This window comes from Colobus angolensis, unplaced genomic scaffold (assembly GCF_000951035.1).
Source record: "Colobus angolensis palliatus isolate OR3802 unplaced genomic scaffold, Cang.pa_1.0 Scaffold143, whole genome shotgun sequence".
Taxonomy (NCBI): Eukaryota; Metazoa; Chordata; class Mammalia; order Primates; family Cercopithecidae; genus Colobus; species Colobus angolensis.
The window spans coordinates 2,097,244-2,119,144 of record NW_012114522.1 but is presented as its reverse complement, the minus strand read 5'-3'; the positions used below and the strand labels follow the sequence as shown (position 1 = coordinate 2,119,144).

The window sequence follows — 21,901 nt, the reverse complement described above, 5'->3', positions numbered from 1 at the left end:
GAGCTTGCAGTGAGCTGAGATCTGGCCGCTGCACTCCAGCCTGGGCATCAGAGCCAGACCAGACTCTGTCTTAAATAACTAAATAACTAACTAACTAACTAACTAACTAACTAAATAAATAAATAAATAAATAAAAATAAATAAAAAACGTAGCTCATCAAGTTTATCTCCTAGGAAGAGCTGCACGGTTCTCCTGAACCTGATAGTCTAGAAAGCATTCTGGATGGAAACTCTCACCCACGTCTTCATGGAGACCACCCCACAATGCTGGCTTCCCCCGGCCCACTGAGGTTCCCTATGAGCCTGTCATGGCCTCTTGGGTTCTCCCTCCTATCGCCGACCAGAGCCAGTTATTACACACACGCTTCTGTGATAACCGGTCTTGTACTTATCTTTTGCTATCAGACTGGAAGCCATGGGGGGCCAGGGCTGTTGGGGTCACCAAAATGCAGCTGCTCAAATCTTACTTATTGGATGAAAGACTGACCGGGGAGATGGTCAGTGTGTTCGACTGGATTTGAAACTTCGGTTTGAGATCATGTAATTGGTATAGTTTGGATATTTCTCCCCTCCAAATCTCATGTTGAAATGTGATCCCCAGTGTGGGGGGCCGGTCTGGTGGGAGGTGCTTGGACCATGGCAGCGGATCCTGCATGAATGGTTTGCTGCCTTCACTGTAGTAATGAGGGAGTTCTCAAACCAGTAGTTCCTGCGAGATCTGATGGTTTAAAGGACCCTGGCACCTGCTCCTCTCTCTCCTGCCATGTAACACGCCAGCGTCGCCTCTGCCCTTGCCATGAGTAAAAGCTTCCTGAGGCCTCATCGCAAGCTGTGCAGACGCTGGCACCATACTTGCACAGCCTGCAGAACCATGAGGCAGATAAACCTCTCTCTTTATAAATTACCCAGCCTCAGGCATTCCTTTGGCAGCAACAGGGAAGTGACTAACATAGTGACTTCATAAGGAAGCTTAGTTTTATCACTTTGCCCAAGGGAAAGGACTGGCCTTAGTTCTGTAAAGGTTTTCCCATAATCCTTTGTTTACCAGCTTAAGAACACTTCCAGGGGATTTGGGGGAACTTCAGAGGATCAAAGGGAAAAATCTGTTTTCCTTGAAAGAACTTTAGAGATCATCTCAAACGCCTGCACAGTCTTGTATGAGTAAGAGGTAAAAATGCAAACATTTAATACACTGAAATGTGAATGATTTCAAGTCCAGTGCAAAAGAGCTCAAATTAATGAGCCTTGGATGAACTGGATACCGACACCACTGCAGGAGAAAATGAAACTCGCTTGGGTGCACACTGCTGGTCTCCGGGAAGCGCAGTCTTACCGCACGTGGGAACGTCTTCCTCAGCCGAGGAGGTCTGCTCGTCTGTGGATGGCTTTTTCTTTCCCAGACTGATGATCTTGGTGATTTTTTTCCCAGTGACTTTCGACACAGTGCCCTTGGCCTCGGATTTGGAACTTTTCTTCCTCTTCACTGTCAAGAATAACAACAGCAAAAAAGCATGTTTTAATTGTAGATATTAATTGAAAAAATAAAACATAAATCACAACCCATTTCTTCTTTCCCTGGGCATTTTTTTTATTGTTTTAAAGACAGGGTCTCACTCTGTCCCCTGGTTGGAGTGCTGTGTTGTGATCACAGCTCATTGCAGCCTTGAGCTCCTGGGCACAACTGATCCCCTCCCATCTTGGCCTCTGGAGTAGCTGGGACCACAGGTGAGTGCCACTATGCCTGGTTAATTTTTGTACTTTTTGTAGAAATGGGGTCTCACCATGTTGCCCAGGCTGGTCTCAAACTCCCGGGCTCAAGTGATCCACCCACCTCGGCCTCCCCAAGTGCTGGGATTACAGGTGTGGGCCACCGCGCTTAGCCCTTCCCTCGACTTGTACTTAACGAGCACTTGCCATGTGCTGGCTGTCGGTCTAGATGCTGAGATTCCAGCAGAACACAGGGCTGCTGGTAGGAAGCTTGTAACAAAGACCACATGGAGATCTAGAATAGGGTTATGTGGAAGAGCAGCTGGGCGGGCAGAGAAAGCCTGTCCAGGGGTTGACTTAAATTAATAACTAGCCATGCACATCTCAGAGAGAAGAACCGTCCAGGCAAGAAAAACATCACTGACGCAAAAGCTGCCAGTCTGAAAGCAGCCCCAAGTGTCTGAGGAACAGAAGACAGCTAGTGCAGCTCCGGCCTGGCTGGCAAGGGGAGGCCCAGGAAGGGAAGGGGAATTGGCTCTTCTTCAGGAGCCCCTTGTCCATCTGTGAGACACCCACTCGGCTCGGCACTGTCCAGGGCTCTCAGACCAGGGGCCTGCCTTCCAGCCCCTCACGTTCGGTTTAGCCAGGACAGTGTTAAATTGGAGTTAATTGCTGATACATAAAACTCATACACATTCTGCATAAAATTGATGCCTGGCTTCCTTTGAAAGATGGAAAGATCTAGCAATTCTGGACTTGCATGTGGGCAAGCAACAGCGGCAGGACCACAGAAGCAGTCTCCACGCAGATGGGCCAGTAAGGGACAACACGGGGCGGTTCGCATCACTCCCCACTGTCTCCCACCACGCAGGTCCAGGGTCAGCTGCCCGCTGGCATCCTTTGTCTGCCCCATCCCATCACTGGCACCTCTCTCCACTGCCAAGGACTCTGTCCGTGACCTCCGACAGAATCACAGGGGCAGGGATCAGACAAGAAATCAGAACGTGCATGTGAGACAGCACCAGAACCGAGTGACAAGACTCTTCGGCCAGAGAGCGACCCTCGGAGAAGGTGAGCTGTCTGCCCGTCTCATCTGAGGGCCATTATGTGCACGGCACTGGAGCTGAGGGGAGGCCAGTGAGACACTTGGGACCCAGCTGCACTGCGGGGCTCACTGGAGCTGAGGGGACAGAGAGACCCTCAGTGTCACGGGCAAAACCCCACTGCCCAGACCCTTTCCCCTTCATCTCCAACATGAATCCCTCAACCTGCTGTCTGCAACCCTTTGGAGATCACAAACCCTTTCAGAGGGTGATGAGAGTCAAGGACTCCTTCCCCCCTCCGACCCCAGGGACAAATGAACCCACACACATGCCGCGGGAGAACTGCAGAGGAGGAGCGGCCAGGGACAGAAGACGACCACCTTGGCCTAACTCCTAAACCCTTCCTCTAAAAACGCACACACTCACACAGGCAGTCCCTCATCCTTCCCAGTCTCCGTCTGTCTCTGCTGGGGAATGGGCAGTGGTCCTCCTTCCACCTCCACCCCGCTGCCCCCACCACAGCCAAACACACGAGGGTGGTAGAACACACCCCTGGTGTCTCCAGCCCCGGGCCTTGCCCTCCCACGCTCCAGCCTCCCGCTTAGGTCCTGGTCCTATAGTGCTAGTGTCCTTCTAAGAAGAGACTGCACGGGCACAGAAGAAAGGCTGTGTGAAGGCCGTGGGAGGGGAGCCGACTTTGAGAAGACAGCCCTCACCAGGCACCAACCCTGGCGACACCTGGGTCTTGGACTTGCAGCCTCCAGGACCATCTGAATGCATGTTGTTTCAGCCACCCAGTCTGTGGTGTTCTGTTACGGCAGCTCAAACTGACTAACGACACAGTCCCAGCATTTCTGTGTTATTTTACACAAATCAGACTTAGGCCTCATGTGATATTAGAAACAAAGAACCCAGGAATGCCACCCCCACCCCTCCTTCCCTCTCCCAGCACGTACACACCCTGTTTGAAAACAAAGCGCGGAGACTCGCTTTCGATCCCCGAGTCTGAGGACGCAGCTCCTCCCAGCTACCATCAGACAGGGAGCGTGCAGCTGGGACAGCTGTTATCACTTCAGTGTCACTTCAACCAAACCAAGAGCCACAGCAACAGTGGACGGCCCCTCCCAGCTGTTTCTGAAGACCCAGAAGACAATGTGAGCTTCACAAAGAATAACCTGCTGCCAGGACAGCCCAAGTGCCCGGGGCACCCTGAGCAAGGCTGGAGGAGCAAGAGGCATCCCCCCCAGACAATGCGGCCCCCCCGACAATGCGGCCCCCCGACAATGCAGCCCACCGCGGCGAGCTGGGGTGTCAGATGAACGCCCAACTCGACCAACAAAGTGTTTGCTCGACTCTGACTACAAAGAAATGATTATAAATAAAACTGGGAATTCCCTGAATACTCCCTGATTCGTTTTTTACAAAGGCAGACGTACGGTAATCCTGGGGAGAAAAAGTCCAAGCACGTGGGAACATGAGGAGAAAACCGTCAAGGACAACTTGTTGCTACGTATCAAACAAAAGGCAGAGATGAGCACAGATCACAGACCGGGAAGAAAACCTCAACAAGCCGAACGCTCAGCCCTCTGCTGCCAGAGAGTAGAAAAGCTGGAGTGTCCGGGCACACACAAGCCGGTGAGGTGGGCACACTGGCACAGGCCACTGGAGCAAGGCTAACGCGGGGCACTCTCTACAACCACAGGTATCATAAACCCAGAGAGTCTCCCAGTAACCTACGGAAACGGGAATTCAGGCGTTTTTTATTATTATTATTTAGGCTACCGGGAGGAATAGGGGCATGAGAATTAATACCATCAGACTTTGTATTCAATGACTTCTACCAACAGACACATTCACAAATGATCACGTCTTACAGATGTGAAGTGGGGCTGAGAAGCCTCACAGCTCCCAGACAGAAGGTCCCAGGACCTCCTCAGCCCGCACTCCTCGCGCCTGCTGCAGGATCAACCGTACTGTGTCAGTTTATTAGACAGGAGGGTTCCGCCCTGAGGGAAGAAACAGGCGTTCCAGAGTCACTCCCTGTGGCTTTGACCGCATAGAGCCTGCACTGTCTCTTTCTTCATCTGAGATTCTAACACTAAGAAAAACCTGTATGAGTTCAGGATTTTCTCTATGCAGCCCGCAGAGAAATGTGTCTGAGTTACCACATAGCTGGGATAAAGGAGCTTAACTGAAATCTCTCAGTTGCAAATTGGTCAAGAGTGAGAGGCAAGGACAAAAGCTAAGAGAGAAGGTTAGAATCTACTTCAGCCTTAACTTTCTCCAGTAACTACTGAGTGTCTGTATCTGCAAAGCACCATGCCAGACAAAAAGAAAATGCGTAAACCAAGGTCACCATCATTTAATTCCAAAGTACAGAAGGTTGTTCTTGTTAAGAGGAAACAGGAGAATTTTAAATATAGATATACTTGCTCGAAAGTGCATCCAGACACACATATTATTCTGTAGAACCTAATAGGCGCATTGGGAGAAGAAATAGCAAACCAGAAAATGAACCAACCAAACCGACGTCTGCTGCGCCTCAGCTTCTAAGCAGGAACATTGAGATTGTATGTTATTTTATTTCAGGGCAAAACTTAAAGATAGCATTCCTGGTTTTGATTACACATAATGTGTGCCCTGTGGAAGACACAGATAATACTTTCCACTGAATAACTTCCGATGGACGGAACCAAAATTACACTCAGATAGGACAGACTTAAAAAACCACATATGGAAAAAGTGGGTACCGTGACCTCTGAGAGTGAACTTTGTAATGTCGTAACAGTCCCGATTCTTTGAGCTCCGAGACTCTTAGTGGGCCGGATTGCTACTTGGTTTAAGGTGATTTCACCACAGACAGGAAAGACTTGGCTCCCTCCAGGAGTGGGCAGGTGGGCTCGGGTGGTCGGATTACTCAGCTGAGCAGCCAAGGTCACAGGTTCAATGAGCACACACGCTGTCTGGCTTTGCAAAGGGAGCTCTCCCTCCCCGCCCACAAGTCCTGCCCTTCACCTCAGTCCACACACTGCTAAGGAAATTAAAGTCCAGCCACAGATTGGGAGAATATATGTACAAAACACATCTGATAAAGGACTTGTATTCAGAAAATACAATGAACTCTCGAAACTCAATAAGCACAAATAATCCAAGAAAAATATAAGCAAAAGATCCAAAGAGACATTTCACCAAAGAAGATACACTGATGGCACATAAGCATATTTTAAAAAGTTCAACACTGTTAGTTATTAGGAAATGCAAATTAAAACACAATTGCATACACTACACCCCTATTAAAATGGCTCAAATAGAAAGAACAAAACAAAAGTGACAATACCGAGGCTGGAGAGAAGGCTATGACCAAACAATCCACTCCTAGGTATTTATCCAAGGAAAATGAAAACATATGTCCATGCAAATATATGTCCATATGTCTCTGAATGCACAGAACAGATTTTTTTAAACAATCGCCCCAAAGTGGAAACAGCTCAAATGTTCTTCAAGCAGTGAATGGGCTGACTGTGGTCCATCCACACAACATAATGCCGCCAGCAGCAGCAAAGAACCAACGACTGACACCAGCCACAAACACAGATGACTCTCCCATGCAGCGCACCGAGAACCAACGACTGACACCAGCCACAAACACAGACGACTCTCCAACGCAGCTGAGTGAAAGAAACCACACTCAGAAGTCTGCAAACGAGATGCTTCCACGTTATGACATTCTGGTAAAGGACAGGAAATAGATCAGGAGCTGCCAGGGCCTGGGGCAGAGGCAGAGGCAGACGGGAGAGAAAGAGCAGAGGGGAACATGGTGGGGGCTGGGGGGTTAGAGCCATGCTCTAATATCTGCAGATCTTGATTGTGGTGATGGTTACGTGCCTGACAGCGTTCGTCAAAACTCACCAACGGTAAGCCAAACGGGGTGAATTTTACGGCATTTAATTTCTATCTCTAGAGAGAGGCTTCGTTATTTGCACACCCACATTCACGGCAGCATTATTCACTCTAGCCAGAAGGTGGAAGCCGCCTACGTGTTCATCGACAGATAAATGGGAAAACAAAATGTGGTCCATCCATCCAATGGAATATTACGCAGCCTTAAAAAGGAAAGAAATTCTGACACAGGCCACATTACAGACGAACCTTGAGCACATGGAACTAAGTGGAATAAGCACTTACAGAAGGACATGGCCTGTAGGACTCCACTTCGATGAGGTCTCTAGAGGAGTCAGATTCATCCGACGGGAAGCAGAATGGGGGTGCCAGGGGTTGGGGGAGGAGGGAACGGGGAGCCAGTGTTTAAAGGGGACAGAGCTTCACACTCGCAAGATGAAGAGTTCTGGAGGCTGACGGCAGTGATGACAGTACAACGTAAATGTACTTAACGCACTGAGCTGTACGCTGTGACACGGTTAATACGGTGTATTTTATATTATGTATATTTTTATATTATGTACTTTTTAAAAATGTTTCAAGTGAAGGCAAAATAAAGACATCTTCAGAAAATCTTTTTTAAGAATCTCAGAAATCTGCAGGTCTGGCCTCCTCATTTTAAAGACGGGGAAACTGAGGCTCATCAAGAGGGAATACTTGCTCAAGATCATGGGGCTAAGCAAAGGCGGAGCTTGAATGAGAAAGTGGGTTTCTTGCCTCATTATCCAAAGTTCTTTTCATTGGACACCAGGTCCCTAAGCAACACGCCAGCGGTTCACCAATGCAAATTTGTCTCAGGGATAGATTGAGTGAATAACCAGCTGCGAGTCGTAAGTTCGAAACATATACAGGGCAGAAAAAGACAACAGATGGCAGCCTCGGCCAAGGTCTGCCATGGAAAAGGAAGACCCGCAGGGTTGATGTTAACCGAAGGGTTTTCCAGGCACTCCCATCGGTATCCTCAGCAATGGCGATGATATCTACACATCTCAATCACCCGGGACACTTTTCGTACAATCAGACTTTACAAACCAGGCTGTGGGTTTTTTTTTTAAGTGTATGTATCTTTGGCACAAGCAGAACTCACCTTGCTCCTTTCCATTACAAGTGGCAATTCCATTTTCCACCACGCCCTCCCCATCTGAGCTGGGTCTCTCTGAAGACAGTTTCTGTAAGGAGAAAAAGGATTAAGTTATTCTTACAGTGGTCACTTGGACCAAGTGATGTGTGATGGATCAACCAAAAGTTATCTCGAAAGTGAAAGAAAACATGGGCCAAATTCATAGCAATCCAGAAGTGGTTAGAGCTTAACTATAACAAAGACTGGCTGGTTAGGTGGCTACAGCCGCTTTAAAAACATCCAGAGTGGGGAGGGAGGGTCGGGGGACCCTCACTGAGGCTATAATTATACTAACCTATATATATATACTGTCTCATGCCTATTTCATTCAAATCTCTTGTAAATGATTTTGAAAAAATACTATGATTACAAAAAATACTTCCCTCACCAAGCCATATTATCCTTGCAGAAGTAAATATTCCCTAGTCCAGTTAATTTCTTCCTGTCATTCACCAATAATTAATTGGGTGAGTGTCAAGTATGTGCTTGTAACAAATACACTCAGAATGTACACAGAGTGAGGGCAAAGTTACCATGAAAACCCTTGGAGGGGGATGGGGTACTGTCACTATCTCAGTCCTAACCTCGGGCTTTAATGAGCATAATTAGGATTCCACGTTAGTATCTGAATGAGGTAGAGTGTTTACGGCTAGACCCCTTCCATTGCCACTCAAGAACCTGTGGGGTCACAGTGAAGGAGTGGCCTCCGAACACTGTCCTCATATCCTGTGCCTTCCACCAGGGCCTGGGAGACTGGGACACATTTGAGATGTGTGGGCAGTTCCCAGGCACAAAGGAACACGTGTTCAACTTGGAATTCGAGGGGCAATCCCCTAAGCGCTGCAGTGAAGGAATGAGTGCCATTTAGTGGGAAGCTGAGTTCCAGGGATACAATGACCTAGAGCTGGCACCGCCCTGGCTCTCACACCAGGAACAGCCCGGGGAATCCAGGGCAACAGGTCTAGCCAAGTGCTCACGGTACTGCCTTAAAAACCAACATAAGTCAAGTGGAATTGCCAATTCTGGTGTGAGTGCGTGGATGAGGAACTTGGATGCAGTCTGATGGGAAATGAAATCGCATCAGCCTTTTGGGAAAGCAATTTGATTTCCAACATGAATCAAAATCTTAAAAAAAGAAAAAGAGGTCTCTCCTTTGGTCTAGTAATTCAGCTTCCAGAAATCTATTCTCAGGTAATAGGCAGAGAATCAGCAAAAATTATGCAAAATATGTCAAGTACTATTTTATTTTAGATGGCCTAAAAAAGGGCAAAACGGGCCAGGCGCGGTGGCTCACGCCTGTAATCCCAACACTCTGGGAGGCCGAGGTGGGTGGATCACGAGGTCAGGAATTCGAGACCAGCCTGACCAACATGGTGAAACCCCATCTCTACTAAAAATACAAAATTTAGCTGGGCTTGGTGGTGTGTGCCTGTAATCCCAGATACTCATGAGGCTGAGAGAGGAGAATCGCTTGAACCCAGGAGGTGGAGGTTGCAGTGAGCCAGGATCGTACCATTGCACTGCAGCCTGGGCGACAAGAGCAGAACTCCATTTCACAAAAAAAAAAAAAAAAAAAAAAGGACAAAACAACTACTAGGGGGCAGTTACCTAACTGATAGTGGAGTCATACAAATTTGACATTAAAGCTAATGATAATGGGAAAATGTAAAAACGTTTGTGGCTTAAGAGTTGTTAAAAATCTGGAAATTTGCTAATAATATAAAGGTTCAGTGAAAAAAAAAGCAGTATAAGAAATTTTATGCATAAGCTTATCCAAGCCATAAGAGAAACCCTTGAACTCAGGAAAGAGTGGTTAATATATCAGTAGTGTTAAAAGGAGCTGCATCTTCTATGTGCAGTTGTAATGAGTGACTTTTTTCATCCCGTTTATGTTTCTATGAGCTTTCTGAATTTTCTAAAGTGAGCAGATACTGGTTTTATAGTCAGGGAAAAAACAGGCTGTTCCATTACGGTATGAGGATGAGGACTGTGATGTTTAATTTTATGTGTCAATGTGGGGGGCATTTGGGGATTAGATTAACATTTAAATTAGGGAGCTAATTTAAGCTCCCTAATTTGAGCAAGCAGCCTGCCCTCTGTAATGTGGGTGGGAATCATCCAATCAGTTGGGGCCCTGAATGGAACAAAAACACTGTCCTCCCTGAGCCAGTGAAATCTCCCTAAATTCCTGTGGACGCCTTCACACGTGAGTCACCTGCACCATCGGCTCTCCTGGGTCTCCACCTGCAGGCCACACTGCAGGTTTCAGACTTGCAGCCTCCATCATCACGTGAACCAATGCCTTCTAAGAAATCTGCTTCTACATACATACATCCCATTAATTCTGTTCCTCTGGAGAATTCTGACTCATATGAGGACAGGCAAAAAGGGATCTGTCTCTTCACTGGCAGGAGGCTAGAGAGGGAGGGCTCAGAAAGCCCCGGAGACACAGCTGCCAACAGGTTTCATGGCAGGAAGTCAGGGTTCTCCAAGGAAACAGTATCAGTTAGATTCAGACAAAGTGCAAGCAGAGCAGGGCCTGTGGCGTAACGGTGATGCACTCCATACATTTCTGGCAAAAAGAGGTGTACAGATGACAGGCCATCCCCGCTCACTGCAGTGCTCCTCTGCCTTCCAACAAGCAGCAAGCAACTCCCTTTGCAAAGCAAAGGGAGATGGAGACACATCCTGGTCTGCTGGGAAGAGACCTTTGTGAAGGTACATTTACGAAGCACCTGCTGTATTCCAGAAGTAGACAAGCTTGCCTTCAGACTTCAGCTCTGCCATTTACTAGCTATGTGACTTTGAACAAGGCCCTCATGCCTTTAAATCCATTTCTTCACCTGTAGCTGGGAATAACAATACTAACTACATAGTCTGTAAAATGACTAATTCAAGCTTAGCACAAAGCAGGCAGTTAAGAAGATGGGAAGCACAATTGCATTTTTTCTTTCTTTTTTTTTTTAACTGGAAGTGGTGAAATTCTCAGAGAATGTTATCAAACTCTGAAGGAGACCCCAATCCACTGCGAGGTCACTGTCCCCAGCCGGCAAGAGCAACGCCCTTACCTTCTCCAGTTCTGCCTTGTGCACCGGGGAGCTCGGTGGAGGAGGACACTCTGAATCCGTGGGGCCGCTACAACCACTATAGGCTTCTTTGATCACCTAGAAAAAGCATAGACACTTTGTGAGTATGACCAAGAGCAGAGACACTTAAAAGCTTGAACTGTGAGTTGTACAGACAGAGCCACATGGCACGGTAGGGAAATGGATGGGCTCAAAGCACCCGGCTCTGAGTTCCAGGATGTCAGGTATGCATTTGTTCAGTCACCCACGCATTCATTCACCCAATGTCTACCAACGCTGGCACAGAGACAGGGCGTGTCGTGGCAGGGCGTGGAACATGCATCTACGTTTCCTGCTGGTGTGGAGTCTCATTCCATGTAATTTATTTATCACCATGAAAAATAAGGGTCACCAAAAGAATGATGGCAACATGAGGCAGCAGTAAGTGCCACCAAGAATAAAAGATGGTGGGTGGTTACTTTAGATCAAGAGACCCGGGGGCCTTATGCAATGACGCTGAAGGGTCCAGCCCGTGAACAAGCGGCGGGAAAGGGCTCTGGGCAGCAGGAATAGCTGGTGAAAAAGCCCTGCGGTGGATGTGAAGAGTTTGTGAATAACCCGGAGTGCAAACTGGCAGGAGAAGAGAGAGAGAACGTGGTGGGAGATGAGGCAGGAGGCCAGTAGGAGCCTTCAGGCCCAGGAGAAGACAGGCCTTGGGAGCATTTCAAGGAAAGGAGGGACCGGATTGAAGAGTACTGACTAGGACCTGCCGCCTGGGTTTTAATCCTGGTTTTAACCTTGGACAAATCAATTAACTGCTCTGTGCTTCAGCTTCCTCATCTGAAAAGTGCAGGTGCAACAGTGCCTACCTTCTGAAGGTTAAATGCGCCAAGACGGGGCCTAAAGCATAACCAGCACTCAATTGTTAAAAGGCTGTAGAAAGCACTCTAGTTGCTGTGGGAAGAAATAATTATACAGGAACAACAACAAAAAAGCATAGGGAAATCCGTGAGAGGCCGTTGCTATAGCTGTGCAGGCAGCAGCAGGGGCTGGAGTGACCACGGTGAAGACGGAAGGAAGGAAAGGGAGTCAGGAGGTACCCGAGGGAGAATCGTCAGGCCCAGCTGGATCGGACACGGGGCTTGAAGGAAAGAGCTGACTCCAAGGTGACTCCTGGATTCTTAGCAACTGGGTGGTACTATTTACTCAGAGGAAGACTGGACAGAGAAATAGGCTGGGTGGAAAGAAGCCAGTTTGAAGTCAATAGCAAACTTCTAGTCAGAGCTAGAAAACTGCGAGCCACTGGCAAAAAGATGATGCTCACAGCCTTGCACTGGATGAGTTTACCAGGGAAGATGGCAAGACAGAGAAGAATAGAGATCAGGAAGAAGGACCCGGAACCCGTCAGCGTTAAGGAGTAGAGTTAAAGGAGAGAAGCTGGTAAAAGATGCTGAGCTGGAAGGCATGGGAAAGCAGGCAGAAAACCAGGAGAGCACAGTCTCCAAGGAGAGGGAGAAGACGGCTCCATGGAGGGAGACGAGCCCAGAGAGAGAGAGAGAGAGACAGACAGATGGACAGAGACAGCCGTGACTCCCTAAGGGAAGCAGAGAGACTGGGAGAGACTGGGAGTGGGGAACCGGGTGGAGGAGGAGATGAGCAAAGGAAGGCGTTTCCAAAGTGTTCCTTCTCTTGCTGAAGGATGCTTCCATTTTAACAAAAGGCAGAGTGAGGATATGGAGGGAAGAGGGAGAAGGCAGAGAGGCCAGCACATCCAGTCTGAGAGAATCCACTTTCTCAGTAAGACTATCTGTTACCAGGCCAGGTGCACTGGCTCACGCCTGTAATCCCAACATTTTGGGAGACTGAGGTGGGGGGATCACCTGAGGTCGGGAGTTCGAGACCAGTCTGACCAGCATGGAGAAGCCCTGTCTCTACTAAAAATACAAAATTAGCCGGGTGTGGTAGTGCAAGCCTGTAATCCCAGCAACTCAGGAGGCTGAGGCAGGAGAATCGCTTGAACCCGAGAGGCGGAGGTTGTGGTGAGCCAAGATTGCACCATTGCACTGCAGCCTGGGCGACAAGAGTGAAACTCTATCTCCAAAAATATATATATATATCTGTTATCAGTTGTGTGGTCTTGGGGGAAAGTATTTAATCTCTCGGAGCTTCAGTTTCTTCCCTAGCAAGGGAATGAGTGTCAAGATTACCTGTCTTGCAGGACTATGGTTAAACTGAGACAGTGAGATCTGCTCTGGAAGAAGTCTAAGCCAGCATGTGGCATGTGTACATTCAAACCATCAAAGCAACACTGTTATTGCTGTGAGCATTTTGATGACCTATGATAAGAGCTCAGAAGATGATTCTGGACTAGACTTTCAGATGCAGGGATGGTGAGCCTGCAGGTCAGAATTCCGTGCACGAGGGCTTTCCCAGCTGTGCCCTGTGTGCAGTCACTACGTGTTTCTCCAACTCCTACTGAGCTCCTCAGCGTCCAGGCCCACTGTGTTCTGGGGAGGATGTGCAGCAAATCAGACAGACAAGGTTCCAGCGCTTGCGAAACTTACATTCTTAAAAGTGAAAAGTCAGCAGGCAGATTTTTCAAAATGTCTTCTATTCTTTTTAGGACTACGCTGCAATTTCAGTTAAACCAAAGCTGCTTCTGGGCACAAAAAGAAACACCAAAGCCCCAGATACGTGTGTAGTCATTTTGCAATTGGGCCTCCACAGAGAGATCCAAATTCCCTCAGCTTGTGCTGGTGCTGGGATTAAATCCAAGGCCTGACAAGAGACCAGGATAGTGTTTCCAGTCATTTTGCTCCTCGTGGTTTTATACAACAGAGTGATGTCCACAGTTGAGACTACAAGAGAAAAAGCAAATGAAAGAAGAAACCCAGAGAGCCCGCTGTCACGTCTCCTCTCTGCTAATGCCGAGGTGTGGAAGCGCGGAAGCGCTGAGCAAACCTGAGCCTCGGTGCGGTCATCTGTGTGTCGGATCTCTCTTGTTTCTCTCACTTTCATGCTAATTGCTTTTTTGGGCTTTACTCCCTCATCTACCCTAAGGTGATTATTAGGTCTCCAAATGACAAGGCAAATTTTTATTTGATTTGAGAACAAGACTTTTTCTTTTCACTAGGGAAGGCAGGTTCATACAATGGAAAACTCCTAAGCTTCTGCGTCAAACCCACCTGGGTTCAAACCCCAGGTGGACCACTTGCTGTTTATGTGAAGCTGAGCAATTTATTCTCAGAGCCTTGCTTCCTTCCTCAATAACGTGCACAGAATAATACCTCAGGGGGTCACTGTGAAAACTAAACGTTAAAACAAATGTGAAGTATCCAGCCCAGTATTTCTCCCCTAACAGGCACTAAGGAAACCTGAACTCTTCCCACAATTCTATTTAATAGTGTTAAATCAATGAAAATGTGCTTCAATTATACAAACACACCTGAACTTGACATGTTCTTCATTTTACACTACAAGGCTGTACCCTATAAAACATAACCTGCCAAAACCCATGATCTCTGGCAAATGTTTTTATTTAAAAAAAAACGGCTGTCTTCTTTTCTTTTCAGCAGGGGAAGGATCTACAAACTTCTTTGGCAGCACTACTCCAATTATTCCCAGTAGCCTCTCGGGTGGGGCGGAGAGGCTGGCTGTGTGAATGGTGTCTTCTGGAGGAGTTGTGCATTTTTTATACGGCTAAATAGAACTCATCTTTCAAGATTCAGCTGAGGTCTCAGGAAGCCTGCGCTGGCCCTTCTGTGTGGTCCATGAGGCAGGGCTCCGGCTCCACACATGCCCACAGAGGCCTGTGTCTCCTAACTAAGCTGTGCTCGTGTTCACAGGAGGGGCTGGGCCTTGCTTTGGTCGCTGTTCCCAATGCCTACTTCAAAATAGCAACCAAACGTTTGATTAAAGGGAAAACAATGAGGGAATGAAGAAAGAAATTGGAATTAAGATTTCTATGAAGAAAAAAAAAGAAGGAAAGAAAAACAGAAGGAGAGAAACTTAGGCCACTACTATAATAAGTAGCCTCGTGACCAAGCTTCCCCAGTCGTCGGCACTGGCTTCTAAAATCCTCAAGAGGAAAAAGTGTTGTGTTGCGTGTTTTTTAAAGGCAAGTAGATAAAAGCCATCTGGCACATACACACTTCCCCACTCAGCCCTACCCTAACACACACACCCTGGCTAAGCTCCTGGCAGACCTGCCTGGTCCCTGGAGTGTCCCCATCCCTCTCCTGCTCCCATCAGCTCCTACTTTCTAGCAGACAGACGAGGCTGCCTAGCATCAAAGCAACTCATTTAATCGCCTTTCCAAGAAGCCTTTCCTGGTACACCCAACCATATAATCTGAATGCTCAGAATGGGGAACACAGACAAACGATCCAGGTTTGCTGTCTAATCATTAATTTCTCTCCCAGCTAGAACTCACCCTGCCCCGGGAAAATAACAGCATCTCCAGCAGCGCTTGGGAGGATCGCGTTCAGCAACCCAGAGCAGGCCCAGGATCAACCTGGGGCCCAGCGAGCGGGTCGCTCATGGCATCCCAGCTTCATGGGACTATCTTCCCCTAGGCATAATAACTATGTCCAAGGTACGAAAAAAGACATTGCTAAAAACATCCATCAGCATAAACCAGTCATTATTCCCACAAATTTTTTTCAACCAGTTGGAGAGGTCAGGTTCTTTTCATGAAACTGTCTTTCTACTTTGGATCTCTGTTGATTGCCAAGTTACACCTGCAGAGTTAAGTCAGAAGTAACAAGTAAAGCACTGATCAATCCAATTCTTTGAACAGCTATAAATGAGGTTTCTATTAATACATTTCAACTTGAAGAGTCATGTCCTATGAGAGGTTCAATGTGTATTTAAGAGAACTGGATCCAAATTCAGAATCGCAAATCCTCCAAAAAAACAAATTGTTATATATTTTGTGGTATTTTGTTTGCTTTTAACTTGAGCCCTCAACTCCAGAAACACAATCTCTGCACATTTTTTAAGGAAATCTGACCACTCCGTTTCTGGGAATATTGGCTCCTGTCTTCTGTTTGACCCCTACACAAAGGCTCATGTTTTCAGCATTTGTGTACACACACACACACACACACACACACACACACACAGAGTCAGTTAATTCTGTCAAGAACTGCTAGTAATGGAAATTGCAGACAGAGAGCAGAAACAAATTTGGCAGTAATTCTTGCATGAGTATGTGCAAAGTCATGCACTGGTTAAACACAGTTCTCATGTTTTTTTTAGACTTGACAAAGGGCGTGTGCAACTTCATTAAAGATTTTTAATGGTTATATTAAAATTATGTTTCACAGAAAGTCAAATCTCACATGTTCTCACTCATGTGGGTGCTAAATAATGTCTACACATGAGTGGAGAGTGGAGAATGACAGCAATGGAGGCCGGGAAGGCTGAGGGAACGGGAGGAAGGATGGTGAGAAATTGGTTAATGGACACTGAGGGAAGGGGAGGAAGGATGGTGAGGAACAGGGGGAACGGTTACAGTGTACATTATTTGGGTGACGGATACCCTGAAATCCCTGATTTGACCACTATGCAATCTATGAATATAAAATTTATACAGACTTTTTCCAAAGCTGTGTTTCAAAAGACTGAAAGTCCGGTTCATTAGTTTTGAACAATATGGGATAACGGCAGTTCATGTTAATAAAAGACATTTGTATGATAAAATAATTCATGTTAGAGACTTGTTAATCGTAAGGGATAATACAAATATTATCATTCATATTTTTGCTGTTTATTATAGTTTTAAGAGTGCATTTATATCATGCTCTTTCTACCTCTTTGAAAATTCTGATAATTATTTCCACTTGATAGATAAATGGGAAAGGGTTTATTGCCTCAAAATATCATAACAAGTAAATGGTATTCCAGGAATGTCCCCTCCGCTTCCAGACTCTCTACCCACTTTTCCATCACTCTAGCGCGCTACCTTCCAGCTCACCGGGGGCTGTTCCCTTTCTGCTGCAGTTCTTTAGTTTTTTCAAAAAATCGACTTCAGTCATAAAGATGTCGCCTTTACAAGGTGAAATAAAGAGCTATAATAACGCTGACTTCATTCAAATTAAAAACAAACAGATAATTTTAAAATCATCAAATATTTGGAAAGTAAGCACTATATTCCCAAATAAATCATTAGTCAAAGAAGAAAGACAAATTAAAAAATATTTTGAGCTGAATAATAAAAGTACAAAATATCAAAACACAGAGGGTGCCACTGACACTGTGCAGAATAAGACATGAGGCCTTCAATGCATGTATAAGGAAAAAAGGCTAAAAACTCAATTATCTAAGTGTACATTTCAAGAAGTTGCAATAATTACAGCAAATTAAGCCAAAAAAAGTAGAAGCGAAATAATAAAGAAGAGAACTAAATAAAGTAGAAAATAATCAATCATACTACAGGGAAAAAAAATTAACATAGCCCAGAAAAATATTTTTTGAGAGAACTAATAAAATTGATAACTTCTGGCAAGACCGTGAAGAAGAAAAGGTGGCACAGGGCATTTTTACCTCCAGTTACCACACAGAAGAGCACGCAAGACCACTGCTCCCACCCTGACAAATAAAACAAGTGGATACACTAAAAAAAAAAAAAAAAAAAAAAAAACCAGTCCTGGTACATCTGTACCCCTCTGAGCAATGAAGATGCGAAAACTCTAAATGACAATGAACTAAATCCTAACAGTGAAGGGTCCTTCGTAGGAAAAAAGTGACCCACAGGCCCCCTTGTAACTGGTAGATGGTGGGTGAGGCGGGAACCTACCATATATGGGACAGGGAAGAAGCCAGCCAAGTTCTCACTGTGTGGGCTGGCATACCTGTTGACAATTCAAGGCGCTCCGGTGACGGAATGAGTCCACAGTCACTCGTCAACTCTCTCCAGGGTCTGTACTGGGTATGCAGGTACAGCACAGAAGCTGGAGCCAAGGAAACAGAGTTCAGAGATTCCCTGCCCCGCCCCACCGCCCCCAGAGACACAGCCCTTCTCCCAGGTGCGAGGCAGTCGCCTTACAGGGGAAGGCAGGGAAGTGGAGAGAAGCCCTGCCCAGGAGGCCCAGGCTTTCCAGAGCATCCACAGCTAGAGACAGAGCACAGCACAGCGGGATTTCGCCCAAGGAACAAAAAGCCAGAGGCAAGACTGCAGAGAAAAGAGACCACCTTAGCAAGCCAAAAAGCTGGCTGGTAGGCCAAAACCAAAAACAAAATCAAGGTGGTTTAGAGAGCTGGCACTTGTCTGTAGCACACAAAAGAGATCTTCAGATTTTCACAATGGGTCTTGGGTCCCAAGCCATGCCATGCCGACAGGAAACTCCTGATCCGACACGTCAACGGTGTGGAAGGCAGTAGTGGAGTGAGGCAAGGTGAAGCTGCAACAAGGTGCAGCCCCTCCCCACCTGAGAGCCAGACACAGGCTGCCAGTGGGGAGCGGGGCAGGAGGGGGGGCACACCTTTCTCCAGGGAAATACGACTCTCGTCAGTCTCTGCTGTTCTTCTACACAAAATGTATGGAATGTCATAGAAACTGCTGAGACAAATTCAACAGAGGCAAGCCAAGAGGTGGGCCCGACATTGGAATGACCAAAGATGTTAAAATAACTAAAATAAAAATGCCGAAATAGCTCATGAAAAGGCAGGCGACATAAAGAGATGGGGAGTTTCGGCAGAGATGGAAACGATTTTAAAAAGAAAGAAATGCCAGAAGTGAAAAATGGATCTCAGAAAAGATGACTTCATCAGGTGGGCTGAAGAGCCCACAGGAGAGGAGAGGACCCGGAAGCCCGAGGACAGGTAAACAGAAGTGTCCACCCAGGCTGAGCCACGGAGGGACTGAAGGAACCCACAACGGAGTGTCCACAACCTACGGGAAGCATCGGAGGACCCAACACACCTACAGATGCAACTTCAAAAGGAGAGGAGGGGCCGGGCGCGGTGGCTCACGCCTGTCATCCCAGCACTTTGGGAGGCTGAGGCAGGCGGACTACCTGAGGCCAGGAGTTTGAGACCAGCCTGACATGGAGAAACCCCCTCTCTACTAAAATTACAAAATTAGCCACATGTAGTGGTGCATGCCTGTCATCCCAGCTACTCAGGAGGCTGAGGCAGGAGAATCACTTGAACCCGGAGGCAGAGGTTGAGGTGAGCCGAGTTGGTGCCATCGCACTCCAGCCTGAACAACAAAAGCGAAACTCTGTCTCCAAAAAAAAAAAAAAAAGGAGATAGGAGAGAAAAAGTGAGGCAGAAAAAAATGTGCAAAGAGAGAACAACCAAAAGCTTCCCAAAGTGAAGCTTTTGAGAGACATGAACCCATGAAACAAAGAAGCATAACCAACCCCAAGAACGATTAAAAAAACCCCACACCACTGCACCGAGACACATCACATCCGCTGCTGAAAACCAGATGTGGAGAACAAATCTTAAGAGGAGGCGGGGGGTGGGGGGAGGACACTCCACATCCAGAGGACCAGCGGGCACAAAGGAAGGGTGACATCTCATCCGAGTGAGGGAGAAATGAACACCCTTCCAGACAGTCAAGGCCTCAAGAGTTGACTTCCAGAAGATTCGCTGTATAAAAAAAGGTTTTCTTAAATGTTGTTTTAATAACTTCTTTGGAGGTAAAAGGAAATAAAACTGACTGAATGCCCAGATCTTCAGGAGGAAAGGAAGGGCACATGGAAGGTGAATTCACCCAGGTGAATATTAAAGACGTGGCTTCAAATGTGTGTGTCCACAGGATTCAGGTTCTGCAAGGACAATGGATACAGTAAACGTATTGTGATTCTTCCTAGAGAACTCTGGCAAAGCCACTACGGTGCCGGCACAGCAAATCAAAGCCACTCTGTGTTCACCTAGGGCTGCCTGAAACCACAAGATGCTAAGAAACCCCTACAGTGTCGTTCCCATGCCCCCCGGCCGGCTACATGAATGTGGGATCCACCAGCACCAGGACTCTGCTACATCCTGGTGAGAAAAGGAAAGCAGCCTCTTCAAAACTGCCTAAGATGGTTGTCTTAGGGTGCTTTGGTTTATTTTGAAATAGAAGAGAACAGCTTATTCACCACGTTGTTTCTTCTTTCAGCGGACACAGGAAGAGTCTGTCTCTCAGCCTCCCCCAGTTTGGCCAAAGGAGTGTGGGAAGTGGTGATGTAAGTCCAGTTCTTGACCCCAGAAACATCCTGCTGTCATCAGCTGTCCAGCCTGTTCTCTGCGGGCGTGTGCAGAGCCTACTGAGATGCAGAGGTGGTGGCAGAGGAAAAGCAACAGTGGTAACAGCAGTTTATACTTATGTAAGGTTCATGACATGCTTTCTGCCATTCCGAACACTCTGGGTCTTAGTATCTCATCCTTACAATAGCTCTAGAAAGCAGATACCATTATTACGCCCCCCTTTACAGATGAGGAAACACAGGCACTGAGAAGTCACATCGCTTGTCCAAAAAACATAGTGCTTAACGGCTGGGGCTCAGGTCACAGTCCTAAGAGTCTGACTCCAGTCTGTGCTCTACCTGTACTGTCTGATACGGTCTAGCTGTGTCTACCCCCAAATCTCATCTTGGATTGTAGTTCCCATAATCCCCATGTCTCATGGCAGGGGACCGAGTGGGAGGTAACTGAATCATGGGGGAGGTTACCTTCATGCTCTTCTTGTGACAGTGACTGAGTTCTCAGGAGACCTGATGGTTTTACAAGGAGCTTTCCCCTCTTTTGCTCCGCACTTCTCTCCTGCTGCCGTGTGAAGAAGGATGTGTTTGCTTCCCCTTCCGCCATGACTGTAAGTTTCCTGAGGCCTCCCCAGCCGGAACTGTGAGTCAATGTAACCTCTTTCCTTTATAAATTACCCAGTCTCGGATATTTCTTCATAGCAGCACGAGAAGACTAATACACTATCTCTCAACACAATACTGTCTCCCAAGTCTTCTTCCTGGCTGTGTTATATTTTGCTGAACTTAAGAAGCAATTATAAAAATCAAATAAAACTTTATTCAAAGGGGTTGCAGAATGCCATTTACTCTAACTGCCTATCTGACTACAAAAAGACTTATTTTCTCTGATATCCTACCACTTCCCGGAGGCCTCCTCTTAAAGGGAAATGGAGGCGCTGAGCAAGGGTAGTGATTACCAAACCTGGCTTTGCCTCAGTCATCTGGGAACTCCTTAAACAGAGAATTATACGCAAAGAATACAGACAAAAACAGCAAAGGATATAAACACAGTTCACAGAAGTACTAATACAACTGTAGGCTCTTAAACCCTATTAAAAAAATACTCAATGTCATTCATAATAAGAGGAGTGCACATTAAAACTAGACTGAGATGCCATCCTTCTACATCAGACTAGCAAAAATTCACAAGTTGGCTAACACACTCTATTGGCAAGGCTGCAGGAAGAAAAGGCACTCAATATATTGTTGGTGGGAGGGAAAACTGGTAAACCTCCTAGGAGAGTGCCTTAGCTATACATCAAAATTATAATACGAATGCCGATAACCTTCATGGAAGTGATTATTACTCTTTCCAAGAATTTAGCCTACAGATCAGCAAAAGTGTGAGATGAGATAAGCATAAAGTTATCTAACATAGGATTGTCTGTCATATCAAAAGACTGAAAGCAACCCAGTGCCCATAAATGGGAGACAGACTATTTTTTTGAAGTATGGTCTATTCACACAATAAAATGTCATAGCCTGTAAGAAAGAAAGAGGGAGTGCTCTATTCTCTAAATTGCAAAAATCTCCAAGACACTTTGTTTAGGTGAAAAAAAAAAAAAAAGGTCCAAAATGCTGCACCCTGTTTATGGTGGGGTGGGGGCGGGGGCGGGGGCAGATGAAATCTGCACTGCTATTTGCTTGCCTACGTACAAGGAAACTCTGAAAGAACACATACAAAATAGTACTCTCCTGCACTGCTGGGAGGAGAGTTGTACAAATAACCTCGGAAGACAATCTGGCGGAGTCTGGTGATGCTGAAGCTATGCACATACTAACTACAGCAAT

General features: G+C 46.6%; 1 protein-coding gene across 2 annotated transcripts in view; it reads right to left on the bottom strand.

Annotated features, from left to right (window-relative positions):
• Positions 1–21,901, bottom strand: part of AFAP1 (actin filament associated protein 1) — a 131,618-nt gene that overhangs the window by 54,653 nt on the left and 55,064 nt on the right. For both annotated transcript variants that reach the window (XM_011935395.1, XM_011935394.1), the window contains 3 exons: positions 10,878–10,973; positions 7,777–7,858; positions 1,334–1,483 (listed from right to left, as the gene is read on the bottom strand). In XM_011935395.1, coding sequence (XP_011790785.1) covers positions 1,334–1,483; positions 7,777–7,858; positions 10,878–10,973 — 328 coding nt within the window. The remainder of the gene's footprint in view (positions 1–1,333; positions 1,484–7,776; positions 7,859–10,877; positions 10,974–21,901) is intronic.